At 42.1% G+C, this 23,002-nt stretch overlaps 2 protein-coding genes across 3 annotated transcripts; both read right to left on the bottom strand.

The window, feature by feature from the left end:
• Positions 1 to 7,755: 7,755 nt before the first annotated feature.
• On the bottom strand, positions 7,756 to 14,470 carry LOC103723125. 2 transcript variants are annotated; one of them, XM_039134449.1, is made up of 9 exons: positions 14,141 to 14,470; positions 12,841 to 13,192; positions 12,216 to 12,249; positions 11,804 to 12,031; positions 10,341 to 10,430; positions 9,649 to 9,714; positions 9,460 to 9,551; positions 9,312 to 9,359; positions 7,756 to 8,344 (listed from the first exon to the last, which is right to left on the bottom strand). In XM_039134449.1, exons 2-9 carry the CDS (start codon positions 13,161 to 13,163, stop codon positions 8,227 to 8,229), a joined length of 999 nt encoding a protein of 332 aa, XP_038990377.1. In that variant the 5' UTR covers positions 13,164 to 13,192; positions 14,141 to 14,470; the 3' UTR covers positions 7,756 to 8,226. The 2 variants fall into 2 exon arrangements, with proteins under 2 accessions (XP_038990377.1, XP_038990376.1); XM_039134448.1 differs by lacking the exon at positions 14,141 to 14,470 and having other exon boundaries at positions 12,841 to 14,003.
• Positions 14,471 to 19,563: 5,093 nt separating this feature from the next.
• LOC120113343 lies at positions 19,564 to 21,747 on the bottom strand. Its single transcript, XM_039134497.1, has 2 exons — positions 21,540 to 21,747; positions 19,564 to 21,482 (listed from the first exon to the last, which is right to left on the bottom strand). Exons 1-2 carry the CDS (start codon positions 21,745 to 21,747, stop codon positions 19,564 to 19,566), a joined length of 2,127 nt encoding a protein of 708 aa, XP_038990425.1.
• Between the last annotated feature and the right edge of the window lie 1,255 nt (positions 21,748 to 23,002).

Genomic DNA, 23,002 nt, shown 5'->3' with positions numbered 1-23,002 from the left:
CAATGACAGTCCCGAGCCCTAACGGCGCGGGGGTCCGCGGAGGTACTACCCCTACCCTCACGGTTTTGTCCTACAAAAGGGCCATCGGAGATGAGAGAGTGCTGGAGCAGCTCAGCTCAGAGCGAATGTGGTATTGTCCGCTTTGGGGATCGGGTGAACCGGCTCAGTGGCTGCCGCCCCCCCGCATGGTTTTGTCCCTCCTTAGAGGGGCCCTCTGTACGCAAGGGACCTCCGTAGAGGAGCCCTCGGTAAGGAGAGGTTATTGAGCCCCTCATTTAAGGCACAGACCTTTCCGCTGATTAGCCGATGTGAGACTAAACTGGGAACCCCATCCCACAACACAGCCCCCCCAGCGGGAAGGTCTGTGCGTGGCAGGGGCCCTTCCTCTAGCGCCAACTGTTGCGGGGTTTCACCCCGGCAGCAGCCCACACACCAGCCGAGCAGGGAAAGCATCTGCGTCCCTCCCGAGGTATTGTCCGCTCTGGGATTGCCGCTTCGGGTCTCCGGGAGGTCGCCCAGGGTCTTTGCCCAATGACAGTCCCGAGCCCTAACGGCGCGGGGGTCCGCGGAGGTACTACCCCTACCCTCACGGTTTTGTCCTACAAAAGGGCCCTCGCAGATGAGAGAGTGCTGGAGCAGCTCAGCTCAGAGCGAATATGATATTGTCCGCTTTGGGGATTGGGTGAACCGGCCCAGCGGCTGCCGCCCCCCCGCACGGTTTTGTCCCTCCTTAGAGGGGCCCTCTGTACGCAAGGGACCTCCGTAGAGGAGCCCTCGGCAAGGAGAGGTTATTGAGCCCCCCATTTAAGGCACAGACCTTTCCGCTGATTAGCCGATGTGGGACTAAACTGGGAACCCCATCCCACAACACAGCCCCCCCAGCGGGAAGGTCTGTGCGTGGCCGGGGCCCTTCCTCTAGCGCCAACTGTTGCTGGAAATTGGACCCGGGGGCAGCCGCGAACCGAGGAGGAGGAGCTCCGCTGCCGGGGCGGTGGATGGCGGTGCGTCGACTGGTGGCGTCCTCCTGGATAGTCCTGCAAGAAAGCCGGTGGCCGGGCTTTCCGGCGCCGGCCCTCCGATGCCTAAGTCAGAGGGGGGCTTAATTTTGGAGAAGAGAGAGGGACTGTATGTGAAGTCCGAAAAATCCCCTTGGGAGGAAGAAGCCTCCTCCCTCTTTTTAGAGGGAGAAGAAGCCTCCTCCTTTTATAGGGAGAGTGGCAGGGTTACCTGTGATGTGACTGGACGAATTAATGGGTTACCGTCACTGTCAGGGAGCTGTCACGATTGATCGGACCCGTTGGGGTGGTTGAACCGCCGGCCATGGTGGGCCTGGGGTTCGTAGATGACAAGTGCATTGATTGCTGAGTGAACCGGTGGTCAGAAAGAGCCATACGCTTTGATGGTTCAGTGATCCGGAGATCATCTTGAGCCGTATTCATTTAATGACTGAGTGCATCGGATGCCTGAGGGGGTCTCATGCATTAATGATAGGATGTCCCTTGCGTACAGAGGGCCCCTCTAAGGAGGGACAAAATCATGCAGGGGGGCGGCAGCCGCTGGGCCGGTTCACCTGATCCCCAAAGCGGACAATACCACATTCGCTCTGAGCTGAGCTGCTCCAGCACTCTCTCATCCGCGAGGGCCCTTTTGTAGGACAAAACCGTGAGGGTAGGGGTAGTACCTCCGCGGACCCCCGCGCCGTTAGGGCTCGGGACTGTCATTGGGCAAAGACCCTGGGCGACCTCCCGGAGACCCGAAGCGGCAATCCCAGAGCGAACAATACCTCAGGAGGGACGCAGATGCTTTCCCTGCTCGGCTGGTGTGTGGGCTGTTGCCGGGGTGAAACCCCGCAACAGTTGGCGCTAGAAGGAGGGCCTCGGCCCTCCGCCTATCCAGCAAGGAGCCGACCCGGGCACAGGACCTCCCCGCTGGGGGGGCTGTGTTACGGGGGGTTCTCCGAATTTAGTCCCACATCGGCCGTGTAGCGGGAAGGTCTGTGCCATATAATGGGGGGCTCAATCACCCTTCCCTAAGGAGGCGCCTTTTGTGGGGCAAAACCGTGAGGCGCCGTGAGGAGGGCTCCGGGTACGCTCGACCCCCGAATCGGACCCAAAGCGGACAATACCTTCTAGGGGACACTCTCTCTTCTGCTGCTCGGCTGGTGTGTGGGCTCTGCTGGTGACGGGGTGTAAATCCCGCATCAGATGGCGCTAGAGGAAGGGCCCCGGCCACGCACAGACCTTCCTGCTGGGGGGGCTGTGTTGTGGGATGGGGTTCCTAGTTTAGTCCCACATCGGCTAATCAGCGGAAAGGTCTGTGCCTTAAATGGGGGGCTCAATAACCTCTCCTTACCGAGGGCCCTTTTGTAGGACAAAACCGTGAGGGTAGGGGTAGTACCTCCGCGGACCCCCGCGCCGTTAGGGCTCGGGACTGTCATTGGGCAAAGACCCTGGGCGACCTCCCGGAGACCCGAAGCGGCAATCCCAGAGCGGACAATACCTCGGGAGGAACGCAGATGCTTTTCCTGCTCGGCTGGTGTGTGGGCTGCTGCCGGGGTGAAACCCCGCAACAGTTGGCGCTAGAGGAAGGGCCCCGGCCACGCACAGACCTTCCCACTGGGGGGGCTGTGTTGTGGGATGGGGTTCCCAGTTTAGTCCTACATCGGCTAATCAGCGGAAAGGTCTGTGCCTTAAATGGGGGGCTCAATAACCTCTCCTTACCGAGGGCTCCTCTATGGAGGTCCCTTGCGTACAGAGGGCCCCTCTAAGGAGGGACAAAACCGTGCGGGGGGGCGGCAGCCGCTGGGCCGGTTCACCCGATCCCCAAAACGGACAATACTACATTCGCTCTGAGCTGAGCTGCTCCAGCACTCTCTCTGCGAGGGCCCTTTTGTAGGACAAAACCGTGAGGGTAGGGGTAGTACCTCCGCGGACCCCTGCGCCGTTAGGGCTCGGGACTGTCATTGGGCAAAGACCTTGGGCGACCTCCCGGAGACCCGAAGCGGCAATCCCAGAGCGGACAATACCTCGGGAGGGACACAGATGCTTTCCCTGCTCGGCTGGTGTGTGGGCTGCTGCCAGGTGAAACCCCGCAACAAATCTCATCATTATCAGGCAGGTAGGTCTACACTAGGAAAAGGTCTAGTGGGTGTTCAACCCTGTAGGATGCAAGCCATTAGGCCTCCTCCGAGCGTATATTATTGCACTATGATCGCACTATGATTGATACTTGAGTACATAAAATGATAGGCAAGAAATATGGTTAATAATTGATCATTGCATTTACCTCTCCATGACTTCTTGTTGTAAAGTTTTTTGCTCCTGTGGTGTGGGTCGTCTCTTGCATTGAACAATTATCCTTGTCAGTCTCGCTGTCTTTCTTTCATCAATAACAAATATTGAGGAATTGGATATAAGTAAAATCTATTAAATAAGTGTTATGTATTACTCTACAATTACCTTCATTTCATCAGTGAGGAGAAACTGCAAATATATATGCCTTAATTTGATCTTGAAAGGCTCTGTGCTTTTCCTCATCATTCTCATGGATATCAAAATATTGTCACTTAAGTTGGGCTTTCCAAACCTTCCACTTCATAGATAGAGAATCCAATCTTTGGCTATCGTGTCAATTTGGATCTTAATTTGTCTTCAACACATGTAATAAATCAACAAATGTAGTTTGAACAAAATTTTAAATGTTGAAGGTTTATATGTTTGGTGCATTAATGGAAGAATACTACATATTTAAGTCATGTTTATGTGAAAAGGAATAGATTACATTATAAAAATAAATTAAGATGGGACATACCTGGACTATTTCCCACATCTTCTCATTCGGGTTGTCTAGCGCTGCTCTCCAATCGATGTATGCAATAGGCACAGACTCACATCATATGAACACACTACATCACCCCTCCCATGAGGATGTTCTAAAGTATAATAGGTCTCCTAATTCATCCTTAGGATTTTATGCATGGATGGAAAAAATAAAAGAAAAATGGAGAAAAAGAAGAGGGGGAAGAGAGGAAAGGGATGCAGGTGTTGATGCTCCTTTGAAGCTCCTTTTTTCTTCCTTATCAAGCAGTTAGTGGAGTGTAAGGGTTGTGAAGGAGATGGCTAAGGTTTGGAGAGGCTCCAGAGAGAGATGGATTTTCTTGGATTTCTAAATTCTAGTCTAATTCTAAAGAATTTTTTGTTGTGATTTCTTCCTTAGAATTTTGGAAAATAAGAGGGCTATTTATTGGGAGAGATGAGGAGTTCAATTTTTAGGATTTAATGAGGGATGAGGGTTGCCTTAAATCTAGCAGTTAGCAAAGTGGGATTAGATGGCTTAATCCTATTGACTAATTAGTTTAAGTGGAGACTGGTGAGGTGGCATAAATGGAGGATTAAGATAATAGAAAGTGTGTTTCCCTAAGTTGTATTCTTTGTAGAACTAAAATTGTATAAAAAGGGAGGGGTTAGTTTGAGAGCTACAATTCAATTTTTGAAGAGATCTAAGGGTTATGAGGAGTTTGTTTCTTTAGATGAAAAGACGATTAGAGAGGCGGATGGTGGAGAAGAGTGTGTTTCTTTAGATTGCTAAATAGTAGAAAGAGGTGGTTTGGTTTGATGGTCATGATTAAACTTTAGAGATTTAAGTATTGTGACAAAGCTGAGATGGGAAGGTACTATTAGCTAAGGAGTATAAAGAGAGGGTTGAAATTGTAGATGATAGAGATTTAAAGAGGATACATTTGATTTGATGATAAACATATTCACTTATATCCTACCATGCATTTGCTATAATTGGTTAAGAAATGTTTAGATTGCACCACTATTAGATGACATCAAGGAACTTTTCTTCTTTTTGGTTCTTTCTTTAGACATGAAACAATCATCTTAGACCTACATTACTTTGATATAAGCCATTTGAATTTTCCCCTACTTATACCTTTTAAAATTTTTAATTTTAATTGTGCTCCTAATTTTACTATACATCCATCCACCTTAATGGATGCTCGATCGGATCGTCTCTTTTATATAGCAATTTAGAAGGATTAGGTTAGATTGAATTGACACAAGAATAATGAGAAGCAAAATCTTAGAGTGATGAGCTCGAGGAAATCAATCTATAGTCAATCAACTCTATCAAGATTATCTAGTACTTACAGTATATTTTAATCAAACATCCTTATCGGTTAGTCATGCATTCTCTAAGACCATGATCGGAAGACTAGGATTAGAGGCGAGAGGAGATGACTAAGATTAGGGTTAAGATTTTAATCTAACAATGAGAAAGACACATAGATGGAGAAAATTGATTTTTCCTCTGCTCATAAGGATTAGTGATGTGGAAGGTGGATGGATGGCTACGATATTGTAGAAGAGGGAGAAAGAATCCAATGGTGTAGGTTAATGATGTCATTGATGTGAATATTATTAGATCTAGAAGAGAGTTTAAGATTATTTAAAACTTTTAGGAAGGATATGAGGGTCAAACATGGGATACCATGTCAAAGATTTGGCATCTAAATGGACAAAGTGGTTGAGAAGAATTTTAAGTTTGTCACTTATTGGAGCTACGATTAAATATGATGGAGGAAGCTTGAGAGAATTTTGGGAGGATGGACGCATGGCAAAGGAACAGCATTTTGGTAGGGTGTGGACACATGATAAATGAAGAGTTAAAAGGAAATCAAGTTAGAGACAATAATGAGGTTGAGGGATCAGATGGTACCACTTGGCAACTGATCTCTAAGGGAGGAGAGGAATAGGTGTTGTTTGATCATAGTGCACCCTTGTAAGTAAGTTAGATTCTTCTTAGGGTATACTCTTGATAAGAGATACGGGTCATGAGGTGAGAATATCGAGAGATCTAATAACATCTAAGCTTGGCCCAATTTTATATTGGATTCATGTCAAGCTCAATATGAGTGTAAATATAAGATTTAGGAACTAATTAGATTAATATGCTAGGCTTGGTTCTAAAAAAGGGATGAATTGAGGCAAGATGCATGTCATAGGTCTAAGAAAAAGTTAAATTGGTTGGGAAAGGGTTTGATTAAGTATGATCGAGCTTGATCAAGTGTCTTGAGCTTGAACGAATATCATTTGGATATAATTAGAGATTTTTGGTCAAATTAGGGTTTTGGCCGGATAGACTAGAGTTCAGGTCAAATTAGAATTTTCTGTCACTATGTAAGGATATTATTCCTATAACTAGGTTGTGTCTACACCTACCTATTATTTTCTCTCTAGATTTTTAATTAGTGGGGAAAGTGAGTTATCGTACTTCTTTCCTCCTGCCTTTCCTCCCAATATATGTTGGGTTATGGTAGTTTTATTTCTCTACGAATGCATTGATCAGTCTAATATACTCTATATAGTCTAATCTTGAATTTCTTGTTATTGCTTTTTTAAGTCATCCCATGAAGATTCTTAAGTTGAGTGTGCTCCAGGAAGGATGAACCTATAACAACTCTCACAACATAAAAGGCGGCATTTCGGTGCCCAATGGTTAGGTGATGATTATACAGTTTTAGTGAAGGAGTAGGGCCAATGCTTGAGTTGATTGCTAGCCTCGGCGGCAACTCTCTATCAAGCATGAAACATGGTGCCCTAAATTTTACGGATAGAATAGGTTGAAGTACAACCGTCACTTCTCTGAGTTTTGGTTACCATAATCATTACTACCATCTTTAGCATTTGTTCAAAATCTTATACCATATGTTACGGTCATAAGAAAAAAATACAGAGAAAACCAATGAAGAAGATGCAAAAGTGGCTTGATGCTTATTCAATAAAGGAACAAGGCAAATGATAATATAAGGGAGCAGAGAACTCAATTCCAAATAGAAAAAGAAAATCAAAGAAGAGATGCAAATAAATGGCTTGATGCCCATCCAATATAGAAGCATGGCAGATCAGAGTACAAGCGAGCAGAGAAATGAGATTCACTATTGAGTTAATATAGAGCATTGTACTTTCTGGGATGGGATGATGTCATGATCCATGTCAATGAGGGGTTACTAGGAGAGAGATATGGCCTCATAGGAAGCAGCAGTGGGCTGAATGATTGGTACATAGGCAGTATGCGAAGAAATAGAAATTTTGGAAAGGAACCACCTTCTTTCTCACTTGGTGATTCACAGTAAAAAATATAATCATAGAGAAGCTGCTGACCAGCGACTTTATTGTTAGATTATATTGTGGAGTAGATGCACCGATCATCACTGACCTTACGCATAGAAAAACATAGCAAAATGGCTGCCTATATATATGATCATCAAAACATGCTACATTGTCGCTCACAAACCACTAGAGCCGTTTGGCGGAATGCCATTTAAGGGATTAGCTTAAGCCTCGTATTAGCGTAAGTCCCATAACCGGTGCCAGGAAATCCCAAAGTCGCAATTTGTGCATGCACGCATGCGTGCACAATCATGCGACACAAAGGGGCAGCTCTAATGCTGTAGAAGCCCAGCCCAGCCAACTTTTGGGCTTGTGGGCCGGCCCGAAAAGGCCAAGCCCAAGCCACCGTGTCCTGCGGCACGAGGCAGGAGAGAAGAGGCTCCGGCTGTTGGAGTCTTCTTCTCCTCCGACGTTTCTGACTAGAAGTCGGAGTCCTAAGGGCTGCCAAGACCCTAGGGCTCCTCTACAAAGGGAGAGCTCTCTCTCTCCAAAGTCTTCAACCAGAGCAATCTCCTTCAAAAAAAAAAAAAGAAAAAAAAAAGAAGTAAAAGAAAGATAAGAAGGTAAATCCGTCTCAAAGTTGCAAGATTTAATTGTCAGCTGATTTAATTCCATTCATCTTGAAGTTGCAACATTCAGTTGTTAGCCATCTGAAACGTGAATGCCCGTTGATTACTCACGTAGATAGGAGATGATTGTGAAAATTATCACAATATGCACTGAAACAAAGAGGATAGGAGTGTTGAAAAAATTTATAAGCTCCCTATACAATTGTATATTCCAATATGGATAGAACTAGCAGCTCGAGTCTAGGAGCAAAGCTCCTTTCATGCATCCTTTTATGCCTCGTTTTCATCAAGGCCCTTGATGCAGAGATCATCAAGGCACTTCATATCTGATTTTATTAGATAGATCTCCTGACTATTTGCGGCTCCAACCCACCATCATGGATGCAGCTGTTTTGAAAGGCGAGCTAGCTGGGGAATGACCGTACTCTGGCGATTTACTGTGCTGAATGAAGCCACAGTTGATGCTAATGATTCATGCTGGCTTACCTCATACCATGGTAGGACTGAGGAAACCATCTGGATAGCAGAATGTGCTTCAACTTTATAACCAATGGGAATACAGCATAGCAAGGGACATGCATCAATGCCACCACGAAATACCTGTTGTCATGGGAGGAACAGGAGAGGTGTCAGCTTCTGGCAACGCTGCTTATCAGAGTTAAGTAGTCTGATTGTCAGCTTCTCTGTGGCAAGTGGAGGTCAAATTTACTCTTTTTATCTTCTCTGGTAAGTCTCCACAAATTTGCTTTTCAAAAATCCATGCCAACTCAAAAAAGTTGCAGGGACTGCTTAAATATGATTCGCAATGGAACACGAATAAAATTACATTACACATGTAGATTTGAATGTTTGAACATGTTTTCCACATTTGAATTTGTTATGCTTAGAGCGAACAGATATAATCATATTGCGGTTCTATGGGTTGGGAAAAGAGAGTAAAACTAGCACCATTATAGCTTAGCTAGTGAGTGCTTGCAGTTCCAAAAGTTAGAACTGACTTTGGATTCATTTCTTTGTTTCGAACCATTCTTTCATTCAATTCTTCTTTCCTTTCTTTTTTCTTCTAGATACTATCTTTGAGTTCATCTCTTTTTTGCATTTCATTGTTGGTTATAGCAAGTTTCTTTCTTTATTAGAATCTCTAGCCACTATTGCGGCCAGTTCAGATTCAAAGGATCCTGCAATTGCCAGTCTGTGAACCTAAAAACAATATACAATAAATAACCAAAGGGTCGAAAGGATGCTGACGATATCTTTGGAAAATGAATGTTTTGTCAATGAAGAAGAGATGAAAAGATATTAGAATGATTATCTTGATTCCTCTCAAAGATGACATCTTATCTGGGAACCTCAAGTGTAAATCTTGCTCAACTGTAAACATAATTGGTCTATTTCTCAGGTATTGGTATATAAAAACATGTTATTTATTTCCAAAACTTTTACTCAAAACTAAAAAAGTGGATAATTGGATATATTTGTAACTTAACACCACCGGATACCTATGACATCATTGGCTAATACCATACAAATGAAACACGCAAAGTTTCGTCAAATAGAAAGGGCATACCATATAGGGGCATGAGATGATGACAAGTCAAGAAATGGATAAGGCCACCTGTAAAAATAAATAGCTAAATAACTAAGTAAATACAAAATGACATAATGGAACGAGAAAATTCTTGTTGCAAACTATAAAAAAAGCAGCGTAACACTACCAGATTGAGATACAAGCATGGACCCCCCATTGGAAAATGACATATGCTGCTGTCCAGAGTAGGAAGTATGCAATCCGGAACCATGGGAACCGCTAGCACATACACACAAAAGAATAGAGACTAAGCAAAATCACTAATATAGTAACAGTAACTCCACCGGTAATGATGACGAAGGATAGAAGGGTGTACCAAACTATTCAAGGCAGTATCAGCAAGGAGGAAGACTGCATTGACCGAATGCATACCAATTAGTAACTGCAACACAAGGAAAACACATATACTTTTAGCACAGAACCAGGATAGAAATACAAACATCAATTTTTTTGGTTTTTCCATATATTACTTTTCAATGATTTAAATTTTGCAACAGAACCAAAGGTGTATGTAACATCTGAACTGTTAGAATCGACTGGTAAATGGTAAATTTTGTTGGATATATATATATATATTAGCATACATAAGTGAGAGCATACCAATTATTTATGAGTCATTCTCATCTCAATCAGGTAATCAAATGCAGTGTTTTCATCAAGCTTAATTTTAAGAAGTTGTAATTAATCACATCACATGTTGCCATTGAGGATTCGTTGTTTTATTCTAAGCAATAACTTAAAGCTCAAATTACTTTTCCTGATTCACAAATGAGATTGCACAGTTTGCATCTAGTGATGACATGAAATAATATTCAGCCCATTGCACAAATAGTATGAAGCAGCACTACTCTACAGATGGTACTAAGGTCATCATGTTGACATCTCCCACCATCTGCTATTAGATGAACCCTCAAATTTGGTCATACGAAAGCAAGATAATACCAATGGAAATTATTAGAAAAACACATGGAAATTAAAAAGTTGGAATTCCATAACCTGCATACTTACAAAATTTAGATTATAATCTTTGATGGCAAGAAAGGGGAAAATGATGAGCCAGAAGACGCAATCAGTAAGGATCACAGCGCCTGCATTTGTCTGGCAACAATTTTAAGAGGCAAATTAGTTGACTTGCAAGGAAATGAGAAAAGAATTGTTTAAGTAAAAGCAATGACATAAGAATGACAGGAAAACTGAATGAACAAGTGCAAAATATCTTGTTTATTTTTTGTTTATTAAAATCATGTGTTGTCTATGATTCCATTTTTTTGTTTTCTTTAAATAGAAATCCGCATGAGTTGATAAAGGGTGGACATAAAAACCTAGTCTGCAATTTCAGAATTCCTCCGCCACAGGCCCGACATATCCAGTTGCAAAATAGTGCACTAATATAGATACTTTGTAGCCTTATCCTCCATTTTGGATCTAATTTTCAAGAACATCTAATTCAACTTATCAGAAACTCTTAGGGTTGTTTGGATGCTCGAACTAATTGTTCATGGATGAATGTGCTGGGTGAGAGCGCTACTTCAGAAAGAACAAGAAGATGAAGATAAGCATGAGCAGTTGGAAGACGCTATCAAACTTCTGATCCTGATTTTGGAAGATAAAATAATCAAAATGAGAGGTGGTCTTCCTCATCGCAGAAAAATAGGGATTAGAGGCTCCAAGACTTCCCCAAGTCCTTGGATTCCCTCTCTTTTCGAACTATATTTTCTGCCAAGAACAAATTATTCGTGGATAAACTGTTTGGGCATGTAAATTATGGTATATCATATGCCTGCACTAGTAAAATTCAAACTCTGCTGGAGGTTTCCCTCATCCTTTGCTCAAAAAATGGCATTCATATATAAGACCACCCTTGGCATGCAATCATCCAATTCATTCATTTATGAACGAGAAATGCTAACTTCAATTTGTATTCAATTTTCTGTCCAACACCTGAAGACACAGATGTTGTATGGGAGGTATTATCTCGGTCCTCATCATAGAAACCTGGACAATAAGTTGCACTTCAATTAGATTAATATCTGTCTTAGAAAACCGTGGGATGTTTGGAGTATCAGGTTAGTAACAGCACCAGTCTGTTCAACATCCGTAGCTTAATAAATGTGGCTTGGGCCCTGACATCATAGATCAGAGGCTATCCTAAATTCATATCTCCCAAGACCGGTCATGCCTCACATATCCAGAAGCAAAAAAAATGTTCTAGAAAGTCTTTTGACCAATTATTAATTACTCAGAATATTTTTACTAACCATTATGGTCAAAGATATACTCAAACAAAAGACTTGGTTCATGATATTAATGCCACACATGGATAGAATCATAATCTTCAGGATTCGCCATAATTAATATTTATGAGAAAACTCTTTTTCTTCTTCCAAGTCACGCCTGATGCCTGCCACTCATGGAAGAGATTAAATGACATTAAGATGACATTTGCAGTTACTTGATTCATGAAAGATTACCTGATAGATGATTTGAAACACATAACCCCAAAATCCAGCAATTTCCTGAATGTTGTCTTCTTCATGGAAGCCAGAGATTTTCACTTCATCATGCACATTTGAATTCTCCTCAATTGTAGGAGCCATATATGGGCCACGTTCTTCATCTGGCCTTACAAGGTCGAGCTTGTCTGCGCCAACTTTATTGAGGTATTGATGGCACCCATAAGCAGATAGCCGCGAACCAAGCTAAAAGAAATGGTTTCATGTGACAGCAGATTCAGAAGCGATGGATTCCGACAAATTTAAGCTAACATATTACAGACAGAAGTATAACTCTAAAATTTTTCTCATGGCACTAATCACCACTCTGAGGAAGCAGTACAAGTACAAAGATATTTAAATAGTGAAGCTCCAGATTAAAATCACATACCCCGAAATAAACAGTAACCAGCACAAAAGTCCACCTGAGCCAACGACATGATAAACACATCCAGCATTAGAGAAGGCATTTATTTTGGCAACAAGAAAACGAATCAAGAATTTCGTCAACTCTATGCAACAAGAATAAGAGCTTCACTGAAACTGCGACTTCATAAAATACAGAGTTTAGCTTAAACGTTGAGCAACAAATGGTCAAATAATGAGGCACGAAGCATCTGAAGAAGGAAATGATATTCGGATGATGGCACGATCATGAACTAGAGTTGTCAATGGGGGAGAGAACCTAGGCGACACAAATGCAGCTACTAGGGTCATGTCGTTGCAATCGGGTGCCCTGAATAGGCAGATTCTATTAAGGAAACAGAGGGTGAAAGAAACTAAGTTTCCAACCGATGCATGGAAGAAAATTTCCATAAGAGTGCAGATATGCAAAATTTCTCCCACTTTATAACTCATAGAGTAGTTTTGGTGCAAAGAGTACTCTTTGAACCGAGGACTGCAGAGAGGTTTACATATACGAGTGGAAAGCTGATTTACATATGCATGATACTCGAAGAAATTCGAACAGTATGCAGCAAAAGTAGCACCGCGTATACAGGAACAAGTTGGCTTACTGTGTGTAGTAGTAGAAGATGTCACCTCCATTCACAATGGCATTGACGACGAGCAATGCCAGAAGTACAAAATACGCTATGACCCGAAAAGCCAGCAGCCAAGCAGGATGGATTTCTTGAAGACAAGGTCTCCAAGACTCATCCATGTACAAAGTTCCCGGCGTCGCCTGTTGAGTTTCTGCTCTTTCTTCTCTCTCTGAGTTGGAACCTTCATATTTCCATATCAGAATGGATGCTACGATCACGCAAGACAGCACCCATATCCCACATAGTGAAACTCTCCAGTTGAGCCAATAATCCGGGTTGGTGGTATCAGCAGTCATGGCTGGCTGCCAAGAACTTCTTGAAGGTCCTGTTGAGGAATGCATAGAGGATTATTTTCTCACTCCCGCATCCGAATAATATATCCTACTGTTTTTGCTGCTTCCTCTCTCCTCGCAACTACTCCCCCAGTCCCAGAGTGAAATGAAACAAAGAATGCCGGGTTATGAATTTCAATCACAAGCTCCTTTCTCGAGCTGAAGATTAGAGCAAATTAAGTTAGAAAGTAGGACATGGAAACAATTCAGAAAGCCGGCAAGAGTAGAACATCCATGTCCAACCGCAAGCCCCTCGACTATCTGAAGAAGAAGACGAAAGGGTGGGGTGGGGGGGATGAAAACTACATCTGCATTTTTTCCACAGCATTTGCCGCTAATTCGAAGGTCAGGAAGCAATAAAAAGGAAGAGGAACCCTGCGAAGGAAAATAACAGGAAAGCCATTCGCCTGACCGCTGTTCTGTTCTACGACAGAACTCGCCAATCCAAACCAGTTCAGCAGAAAAGAAAAGAAAAGGAAAGGAAAGTGTGTGTGAGAGAGAGAGAACACTTGAAATTAAGCAGCAGCTCCGAAAGACCGTAAGGAAGAAGAGGATAGCCCATTTCTCGAAGGAAGCCTAATTCGGAGAAAATTTAGTAGCGGTAGACCCCAAGGGCGATAAAGACGCCTCCTAATTCAAAGCGGGCTTATTATCCAGAAACAAACTGCCGGGAATGAGCACAATATCCAAAAAGGGACCCGAGATGCCATCGCCTCAGCACGCAACCCCTTTATGCTAATTGCATTTCGGCACCTAATTAATAGACGGACGGGATCGAGGAAAGAAGCCAGACTTTGGATCATGGGGTTCTCCGCCGGGCCGGAAAGGGGACAAGCCGTTAATATTATTGCTGCTGTTATTGTTACTAGTATCATTATCATCGATCGATTGATTAGTGGGAACATGAACAGACAAAGAGGAAGGGAAAGGCGGATACTTACGCCCAAGAAAAGCAGATAACTGGACGAGATACCTTGCTTCTTCCCTTTGGAGGGAAAAGCAACAAAGCGGGAGCACGCAGGCACCTCCCTATATCGTAATATTATATAATGTCGGTCCTCAATCTCCTCTATACGTAGAAAAGGAGGGCTGGAAAACAGTCCCACTCCAGTCCTTTCTTCTTTCAGACACACCAGCGACCGGTCCTTTCCAATATATGCATATATTTTTCCTTCGGTCCTCAGGAGAGAGGGTGGGGAGTCTGGGAAAGTACCCGTGTATAGGTAGATAGGCGGTGGATGCAAGGGAACGGAGGATGCGTATAATAATAGGCTACCGGATTGCTTCATAAGAATGGAAAAAAATAAAGACGAGCTTATCACAATGCTCGGGGGGGCGGGGGGGCGGTGCCTTCCAGTCCTCTCGGGCAAGGTGTGCGAGGGACGCAACCTGAAAGCTCGGGACCAGTCCGGGGACCAAAACACCCCTGCGAACCTCCTCCATTTTTTTTTTTTTTTTTTTTTGTGTTTCTGAATGGATTCTTTTCTCTCTCTTTTTCTCAGGGCGACACCTCAACAACCGTAGGCTTTTCTTTTTGTTCCTGTCCGTTCTGTTATAAATTATTGTACGGCCACAGAGTTACAGAAACATCAGCAACGCTACGTGCTTGTCCACAGCAATTCTGAGAATCTTGGGCGCCCGAAAATTATCACCTCCCCCTGATTTCGCTGTTCGCGGTTAGGGTTCGTTGACCAGACCTTGCTTGTAATTGCTGGTATTATTTAACCCTGGATCTTCATGTGAAGATTGAGTGTATACAAAATTAAATAAGAATGCGTTCAATTAGACGTAACTGCATACTTCAAACAAAACATGATTCCATGCCCCACACACACACACACACACGAAAAAAATGGTCCTAATGATTCATACAAACCGAGAGCCATAAATCAATTTATCTTGGCCACGATTATCCCACAGAAACTACTATTTCCCGCTTCCAAGTTACAACCAATCTTGAATCCTGAGTCAAGGGACCACAAATTTTCTTTAATCAGTCGTCTTCCTAGCTTATGCCTAAAATGGTGTACGGTATAGGAGTTATGCATTTAAAAAAAAAATAGAAATATATTTAAAAGTGGTATTATTGAATATGATCGCAATTCAAAAAAATATATGCATGCATGCATGCATGCATATATACATACATACTTACATGCATGCATGCATGCATACAAACATACATACGTACGTACATAGATAGATACATACACACATATATACATACATATACATATATACACACATGCATGCCGCCAACTTTTAGTTCACGGGCGAAGTTAGTCAACCGGTTGTTGGCTTCTGAAAGTTATGTTAGAACCATGTCTACATGGTATCACTCTGCCTTATAATTGACTGCTGGGAGCTGACAAGCTTCAATGGTAATCCTATTCCCTGCAGTATTCTACATGCATCATGGGATAAGGAGATTAAACCGGTCTGAGGGATCGAGGCAAACTTCCCAGCTCTATAAACTAGCCGGTCAGGGCCAATCCACCCAGCCATCTCGCGGTCCAAACACAAACAGCCACTAGGTAACCCAATTAAGCAAGCTATGCCATCAACCACCTCTAGTGTACAGGTGTGTCGTTCGTTAGCTTTTCTTTTAGTCAAACTGATCATTCCCTATGCCCCCACACACACAAAAAAAAAAAAAGGACACCTCTAGTGAATATAGGATCATTATGGGATGAGGAGATTAACTGGCCCGAGGAATCACGACAAAGTTCATGGCTGTATGAACTAATCAGCCAGGGCAAATCCACCCTGCCACCTCGCAGTCCACTACCGAACATATAGCTAGCAAGAGCACATTTGGCCCCTGAGAATTACTCATTCCTACTTATGAAAAAATTGGAGCTAGGGAGGGTCGACTGTATACCTTTCATTGCAAGAAGCTTGCCTGACTGAATTTGAGTTGGATTCTGAAGAGAGAGAGAGATATAAGGGGATATGTAGAGCTCGGGCGATGAGAGGCGTAGTGATGGCAAACCAAAAGAATGGTGCTGGGTTGGCATTGGGACGAGGAGATATGTTTGACAATTTGGCAGGTCCTTTTCCCCTCTTGAGAAAATGTGCCACGCCTCTGACCTAAGATCACAAGCTGAGAGTCGCAGCAACCACCGCATACTCATAAAAAACTCCCTCTACAAGTATGCAAGACATCTCATCACGTTATCATAAACATAAAGTAAAATAATTTTAAATAATAGTATTCAAATCTTATTTTAATAACTAACTCAGAAATTTAAATATTTCACAATTCTAACAATATTCTAAAGTAATATATCAATTTAAATAAACTCTAATTTAAGATAACTGTGTCAACCTTCTGCTAGTCGCTCGTATTAGAACTCAGATCAGACTAGTTCTCTGAATCTATAAAAAAATAAGAAGTCGTATAATGAGCTAGACGACTTAGAAAGTAATGAATGTTTTAATTAGATAGTACCAGTAATAATATAAGATACAATAGTAAAACACAAATTACCACAAATCAATATAAAGACATAACCAATTCCGCTTTAAAATACGAATCCATTAAAATCTATTTCTTTCAAATATTCATATATATAATTATAAATTCAATTCAAAATAGATCACATTCAACTCAACAGCTTTTTACTATAGCCACATTTATATCCTGTGGCTAGAACAGAAAAAGAACCGCATTTATATCCTGTAGAGTGGGCCAGAATGTCGCACTTATATCCTACGTAATGAACCAAAATATCACATTTATACCCTGTGGCGAGGCCAGAATGCCGCACGTATATCCTATGGAGTGAACCAGAATATCATATTTATATTCTGTGATGGGGCCATAAGCAAAATCAATGACCTTAATAATAGCCAAAGTGATAATGCATAACCCCAAATTGGCAGGATCCATTATATAATCAGGATGAGAGTTCAAATATGATACATGTCAAAAATTTTTTTACAAAATAACATATTTATCATAATCCAATCAAAATATACATATATGTTGTAAGATCAGTAAACAATATAACAATAGTTTGAAAAATATTACTCCAAATTACATGTCTATTTCTCATTCAAATTGTCATCTCATAAAATTCATAAATCACATATAAATTGATTAACAATTTATTCGATGTAAAAATAATATTGTATAAACAAAAAATATAGAAAAGAAAGATCATTATTTAACAACTGTCTTGAAATCGTGCCGTAATAAATTAACAACTGAATAATTGGCTGGCTTTGCCTCCCCTTCAATCCCCAAACAATCTTTAGCCACTCACAAACGATGTCATCACCTCCCTGTACGCTTAATGGGGTTCGCCAGCGTCATCTCCAATAATGAAAAGCTTGAGTTTCTGATACCGCTTGGATCAATTTGCAATCCAATGGAAGTAGGAGAAAAGACAAGATAAATTTCTTGTGCAAGGAGGAAGATAACTTTCATTCAAATACTTGGATGCCTTCTCATTACAATTCATGACTATTTATAGGCAAGTCATGGGTAACATGAAAAGACAAAAGAAAATGAAAGGTCAAAAGTCACCTTAATATGGGTAACTCACACAATAAAAGACATCAAAACCAACTAAATTCTCTTAGAAAATTTAAAAGGTCAAAAGACACCTGCCTCTTAAAATACCTATAACTTTCCAACCATAACTCGGATTTTAATGTTCTTAGGCTTGTTGGAAGGAAGAGAAAGAGACCTGAAACCTTTATGTTAATAACTTTTCTAAATTCGGCCATTTAATACTCTAAAAATGGCATGCAAGTTGTCTGGAGTTCATGCACCTGCATCATACTCCCCCGGTTGAAGCTCAACTCGTCTTCGAGTTGTCCAATGCCTCTTCTTTATCATGATATGGAATTAGATCAGAAATATTGAAGGTAGCAGAAACTCCATAGTCACCAGGAAGTTCAATTTGATAGGCATTTTCTCCAATACGCTTAAGAACTCGAAATGGTCCATCGGCACGATCTTATAATTTGCTATATCTTCCATGGGGGAATCGTTCTTTACGAAGATGAATCCATACAATGTCGCCTTCTTTAAATGATGCCGAGCGTCGATACTTATCAGCTCTCTCCTTAAACTTTTGATTGTTCTTCTCAATCTTGGATCGAACTTGCTCATGCATCTTTTTGATTTCATTAGCCCTTGCTTCTGCATCACCGCTAAATCGAACAACATGAGGAAGGGGAGCTAGATTAAGGGGGCCATTAGGATTGCACCCATAGACGATCTCAAAGGGACTAGCACCGGTAGTAGAACTACTTGAGCGGTTGTATGCAAACTCCGCTTGAGGAAGAATTAAGTCCCATTGCTTCTTGTTGTTGCCCAAATAACTTCGAATAAGATTGCCAAGGCTTCGATTCACCACTTCCGTTTGACCATCGGTTTGAATAATCTTCATGAGGAGCATCACTGCATCGAGCCCAAATCTCGCCAAAATAATCATCATTAGAATAGAGATTTTTGATGAAATCAAAACCGATTACCTTAATCTCCAAGGTTGACAACAAAGCATGTCTTCGACTAAGAGCATTCGTAACTTGATTGAGACTTCCGGCTTTATGACGGATGGTGAAGGTAAAAGATTGCAAAAATTCAATCCACTTGGCATGCCTTGCACTAAGCTTGTGTTGAGTATTGAGGAATCGCAAGGCTTCATGATCGGAGTAGAGAACAAATTCCTTAGTCACAAGATAGTGCCGCCAATGACGAAGAGCCTTAACAATAGCATAAAATTTTTTATCATATGTTGAATAGTTCTTTCGCCCATCTCCAAGTTTGGCACTAAAGAAGGCAATAGGGCGTCCTTCTTGACTAAGCACTGCGCCAATGCCCACATTAGAGGCATCACAATCCACCTCGAAAACTTTTTCAAAATCTGGCAAGGCAAGGATAGGGGCCATTGTCATTAATACCTTAAGCTTCTCAAAACTTTCTTGAGCCTCCATAGTCCATTGATAGGATCCACCTTTCAAACAATTTTTGATGGGGGCCATAATAGAACTAAAATGTCGTATAAACCTTCGATAAAATATGGCCAACCCATGAAAGCTCCGGATCTCGTGAATGGTATGAGGTACCGGCCAACTAGAGATAGCTTCAATCTTCTTAGGATCAACTTTGATGCCGTTGGCGGTGACCATATAACCCAAAAATATTAGGCTATCGGTCAAGAAGTCGCATTTGCGAAGGTTGACATAGAGCTTCTCCTTTCGCAACATCATAAAAATTTGTCTAAGATGCTCCAAGTGTTGCTCTTGATCCCTGCTATAGACCAAAATGTCGTCAAAGTAAACAACGACAAATTTACCTATATAAGGCTTGAAGATTTGATTCATGAGGCGCATGAATGTGCTTGGTGCATTAGAGAGCCCAAATGGCATCACAAAGCCATTCATATAGTCCATCTCTTGTCTTGAATGCCGTCTTCCATTCGTCACCCGGTCTCATGCAAATTTGATGATAGCCACTTCGAAGATCAAGCTTGGAGAAGATGCAAGCGCCGGCAAGTTGATCTAACATGTCGTCTAGCCGAGGGATAGGAAAACGGTATTTGATGGTGATCTTGTTAACAGCTCGGCTATCAATACACATGCGCCATGTTCCATCCTTTTTGGGGACAAGTAAGGCAGGAACCGCACATGGACTCATGCTTTCACGTACCAAGCCTTTGGCCACCAACTCGTTCACTTGTCTTTGCAATTCTTCATGCTCCTTGGGACTCATTCTATATGCCGCCTTGTTTGGTAAAATTGCACCTGGCATAAGATCAATGCAATGTTGGATTTCTCTCATTGGTGGAAGTCCAGAAGGAATTTCATGGGGAGTCACATCTCGGAATTCCTGCAAAAAAGAAGTAATCTTGGGTGGCAATAAATTGCCCTCTGGATTAGATTCCACCACTATAAGAGCATATGCTTGGGAGGCTTCTCGAATTTCAACTTCAAACTCTGCCATGGACAAAAAGGTACTTCCCTCTCCCTTAATGGGTTTGGGTGTGTTGTCCATTTTTGAAGGCCTAAGGGTTATTTTGACACCATCCTTCAAGAATGCATAAGTATTTTTGTATCCATCATGAACAACCCTTCTATCAAATAACCATGGCCTCCCCAAAAGTAAATGGCAAGCATCCATAGGAACCACATCACACCATATTTCATCATGGTAATTTTTTCCAATTGAAAATTGAACAAGGCAACGTTGGGAAATTTTTACCTCATTTTCTTTCTTGAGCCAAGAAAGAGAATATGGGTGGTGGTGAGGTTTTGTCTTGAGTTTCAACTTGTCCACCATCTCCATTGAGACGCAATTCTCGCAACTTCCTCCATCGATAATAACATTGCAAATTTTGCCATGAGCCGTACATCGAGTATGAAAGATATTGTGCCGGAGCCACATGTGATCATCTTCGCTTCGTATTGAATTCAGGGTTCGACGGACCACAAGAGCTTCACCATGATCACTATATGTGATGTCTCCTTCAATTTCATCATATATAGAATCTGACTCATTTTCTTCACTATCACTTTCTTCGGCAAGAGAAACCACTCTTCTATTTGGACACTCAGAAGCAATGTGCCCATAGCCAGAACACTTGAAACATTGAGGTCGAGATGATGTTGGCCGAGAAGAAGATGAAGCATCTTTTTTCACCATCGTGGTTGGCTTAGATGTAGAAGATGAATGAGATTGCGATGCACTCCCCCGGTTAGGAATGCCCTCATGCTTGAAATTTCGGCCTCCAGGAGCATTTGTTAAACCCTTTTCTCGCCGTTGTTGAAGTTGGCGTTCCACCTTAGTAGCAAGTTTAATAACATCATTAAGAGAAATAAAAGAATGGAGGTGTACCATATCATGGATGTCATGCCTCAATCCGCTAAGGTAACGAGCTATTGTTTGCTCTTCGGCCTCTGCTACACCACAACGAACCATAAGATTGTCGAACTCTTCAGTGTACTCCTCCACGGTTCGCATCCCTTGAGTGAATTGATACATAGTGAGAAATGCATCTTGAAGGTAAGTTTCGGGAAGGTACTTTTTGCGAAGCTCTTTCTTCATTTTCTTCCAAGTACGAATCTTGGTTTTGCCCTCCTTTGCTCTTTGCAACTTGAGGCGCTCCCACCATATTGATGCATGCTTTCGAAGCTTGATGGCTACAATCTTCACTTTAAGCTCATCGGGGACCTCTTTGTAGTCAAAGATTCGCTCAACAGTGTTAAGCCAATCTAGAAAGATGTCGGGTTGCATTTTTCCTTCAAACTCAGGAATGTCTACCTTGATGTCTGGAAATCAAAATTGATGATGATGTTGGTGAGATGAAGAAGAGTTGCTCCTCCTACCACGACGTAAACTTTGGTCACGGAAGGTGTTGCGATCTTCTTCAGTGGTGCCGCCCTCCTCTTCACTCGGGTTTTGCTCATAACGAGCCAACCTTTCGGTAAGATTTTGGACTTGCCGCCGCAACTCATCATTCTCTATGTCGCGAAGATCTCGCTCTCTACGAGGTTCTTCATCGCTAGAACGACTTTGGTTGCCTCGGCTTGCCATGGTTGGTTGAAGCTTGCGTCAACACCACCACGAGAAATGCGATAGGATTCCTCTCGAAACGTCAAGAGATGATAACCTCGCTCTGATACCACCTGATACCGCTTGGATCAATTTGCAATCCAATGAAAGTGGGAGAAAAGACAAGATAAGTTTCTTGTGCAAGGAGGAAGATAACTTTCATTCAAATACTTGGATGCCTTCTCATTACAATTCATGACTATTTATAGGCAAGTCATGGGTAACATGAAAAGACAAAAGAAAATGAAAGGTCAAAAGTCACCTTAATATGGGTAACTCACACAATAAAAGACATCAAAACCAACTAAATTCTCTTAGAAAATTTAAAAGGTCAAAAGACACCTGCCTCTTGAAATACCTATAACTTTCCAACCATAACTCAGATTTTAATGTTCTTAGGCTTGTTGGAAAGAAGAGAAAGAGACCTGAAACCTTTATGTTAATAACTTTTCCAAATTCGGCCATTTAATACTCTGAAAATGGCATGCAAGTTGTCTGACGTTCATGCACCTGCATCATACTCCCCCGGTTGAAGCTCAACTCGTCTTCGAGTTGTCCAATGCCTCTTCTTTATCATGATATGGAATTAGATCAGAAATATTGAAGGTAGCAGAAACTCCATAGTCATCAGGAAGTTCAATTGGATAGGCATTTTCTCCAATACACTTAAGAACTCGAAATGGTCCATCAGCACGATCTTGTAATTTGCTATATCTTCCATGGGGAATCGTTCTTTACGAAGATGAATCTATACAAGGTCGCCTTCTTTAAATGATGCCGAGCGTCGATACTTATCAGCTCTCTCCTTAAACTTTTGATTGCTCTTCTCAATCTTGGATCGAACTTGCTCATGCATCTTTTTGATTTCATTAGCTCTTGCTTCTGTATCACCGCTAAATCGAACAACATGAGGAAGGGGAGCTAGATCAAGGGGGCCATTAGGATTGCACCCATAGACGATCTCAAAAGGACTAGCACTGGTAGTAGAACTACTTGAGTGGTGGTATGCAAACTCCGCTTGAGGAAGAATTAAGTCCCATTGCTTCTTGTTATTGCCCAAATAACTTCGAATAAGATTGCCAAGGCTTCGATTCACCACTTCCGTTTGACCATCGGTTTGTGGATGATGAGAAGAATTGAACTGAAGTTTGGTGCCCAATTTCGCCCATAAAGTCCGCCAAAAGTGTCCTACAAATTTTGGATCTCGGTCCGAAGTGAAAGTCTTTGGAATGCCATG

The sequence above is a fragment of the Phoenix dactylifera genome, chromosome 15 (genome assembly GCF_009389715.1).
Source record: "Phoenix dactylifera cultivar Barhee BC4 chromosome 15, palm_55x_up_171113_PBpolish2nd_filt_p, whole genome shotgun sequence".
Lineage (NCBI taxonomy): Eukaryota > Viridiplantae > Streptophyta > Magnoliopsida > Arecales > Arecaceae > Phoenix > Phoenix dactylifera.
This window is presented reverse-complemented; position numbering and strand designations above follow the sequence as displayed.

Excerpts from the sequence above, each read along its gene's own strand:
- LOC103723125 (XM_039134448.1), bottom strand. The coding sequence starts at position 13,208 with ATGCATTCCTCAACAGGACCTTCAAGAAGTTCTTGGCAGCCAGCCATG. Across the intron at positions 9,552-9,648 it reads ATACTGCCTTGAATAGTTTG|CGGTTCCCATGGTTCCGGAT; the intron begins GTACACCCTTCT and ends TGTATGTGCTAG. Across the intron at positions 9,360-9,459 it reads CATGCTTGTATCTCAATCTG|GTGGCCTTATCCATTTCTTG; the intron begins GTAGTGTTACGC and ends TTATTTTTACAG.
- LOC120113343 (XM_039134497.1), bottom strand. The coding sequence starts at position 21,747 with ATGGCAAGCCGAGGCAACCAAAGTCGTTCTAGCGATGAAGAACCTCGT. Across the intron at positions 21,483-21,539 it reads TGACCAAAGTTTACGTCGTG|ACATCAAGGTAGACATTCCT; the intron begins GTAGGAGGAGCA and ends TTTGATTTCCAG.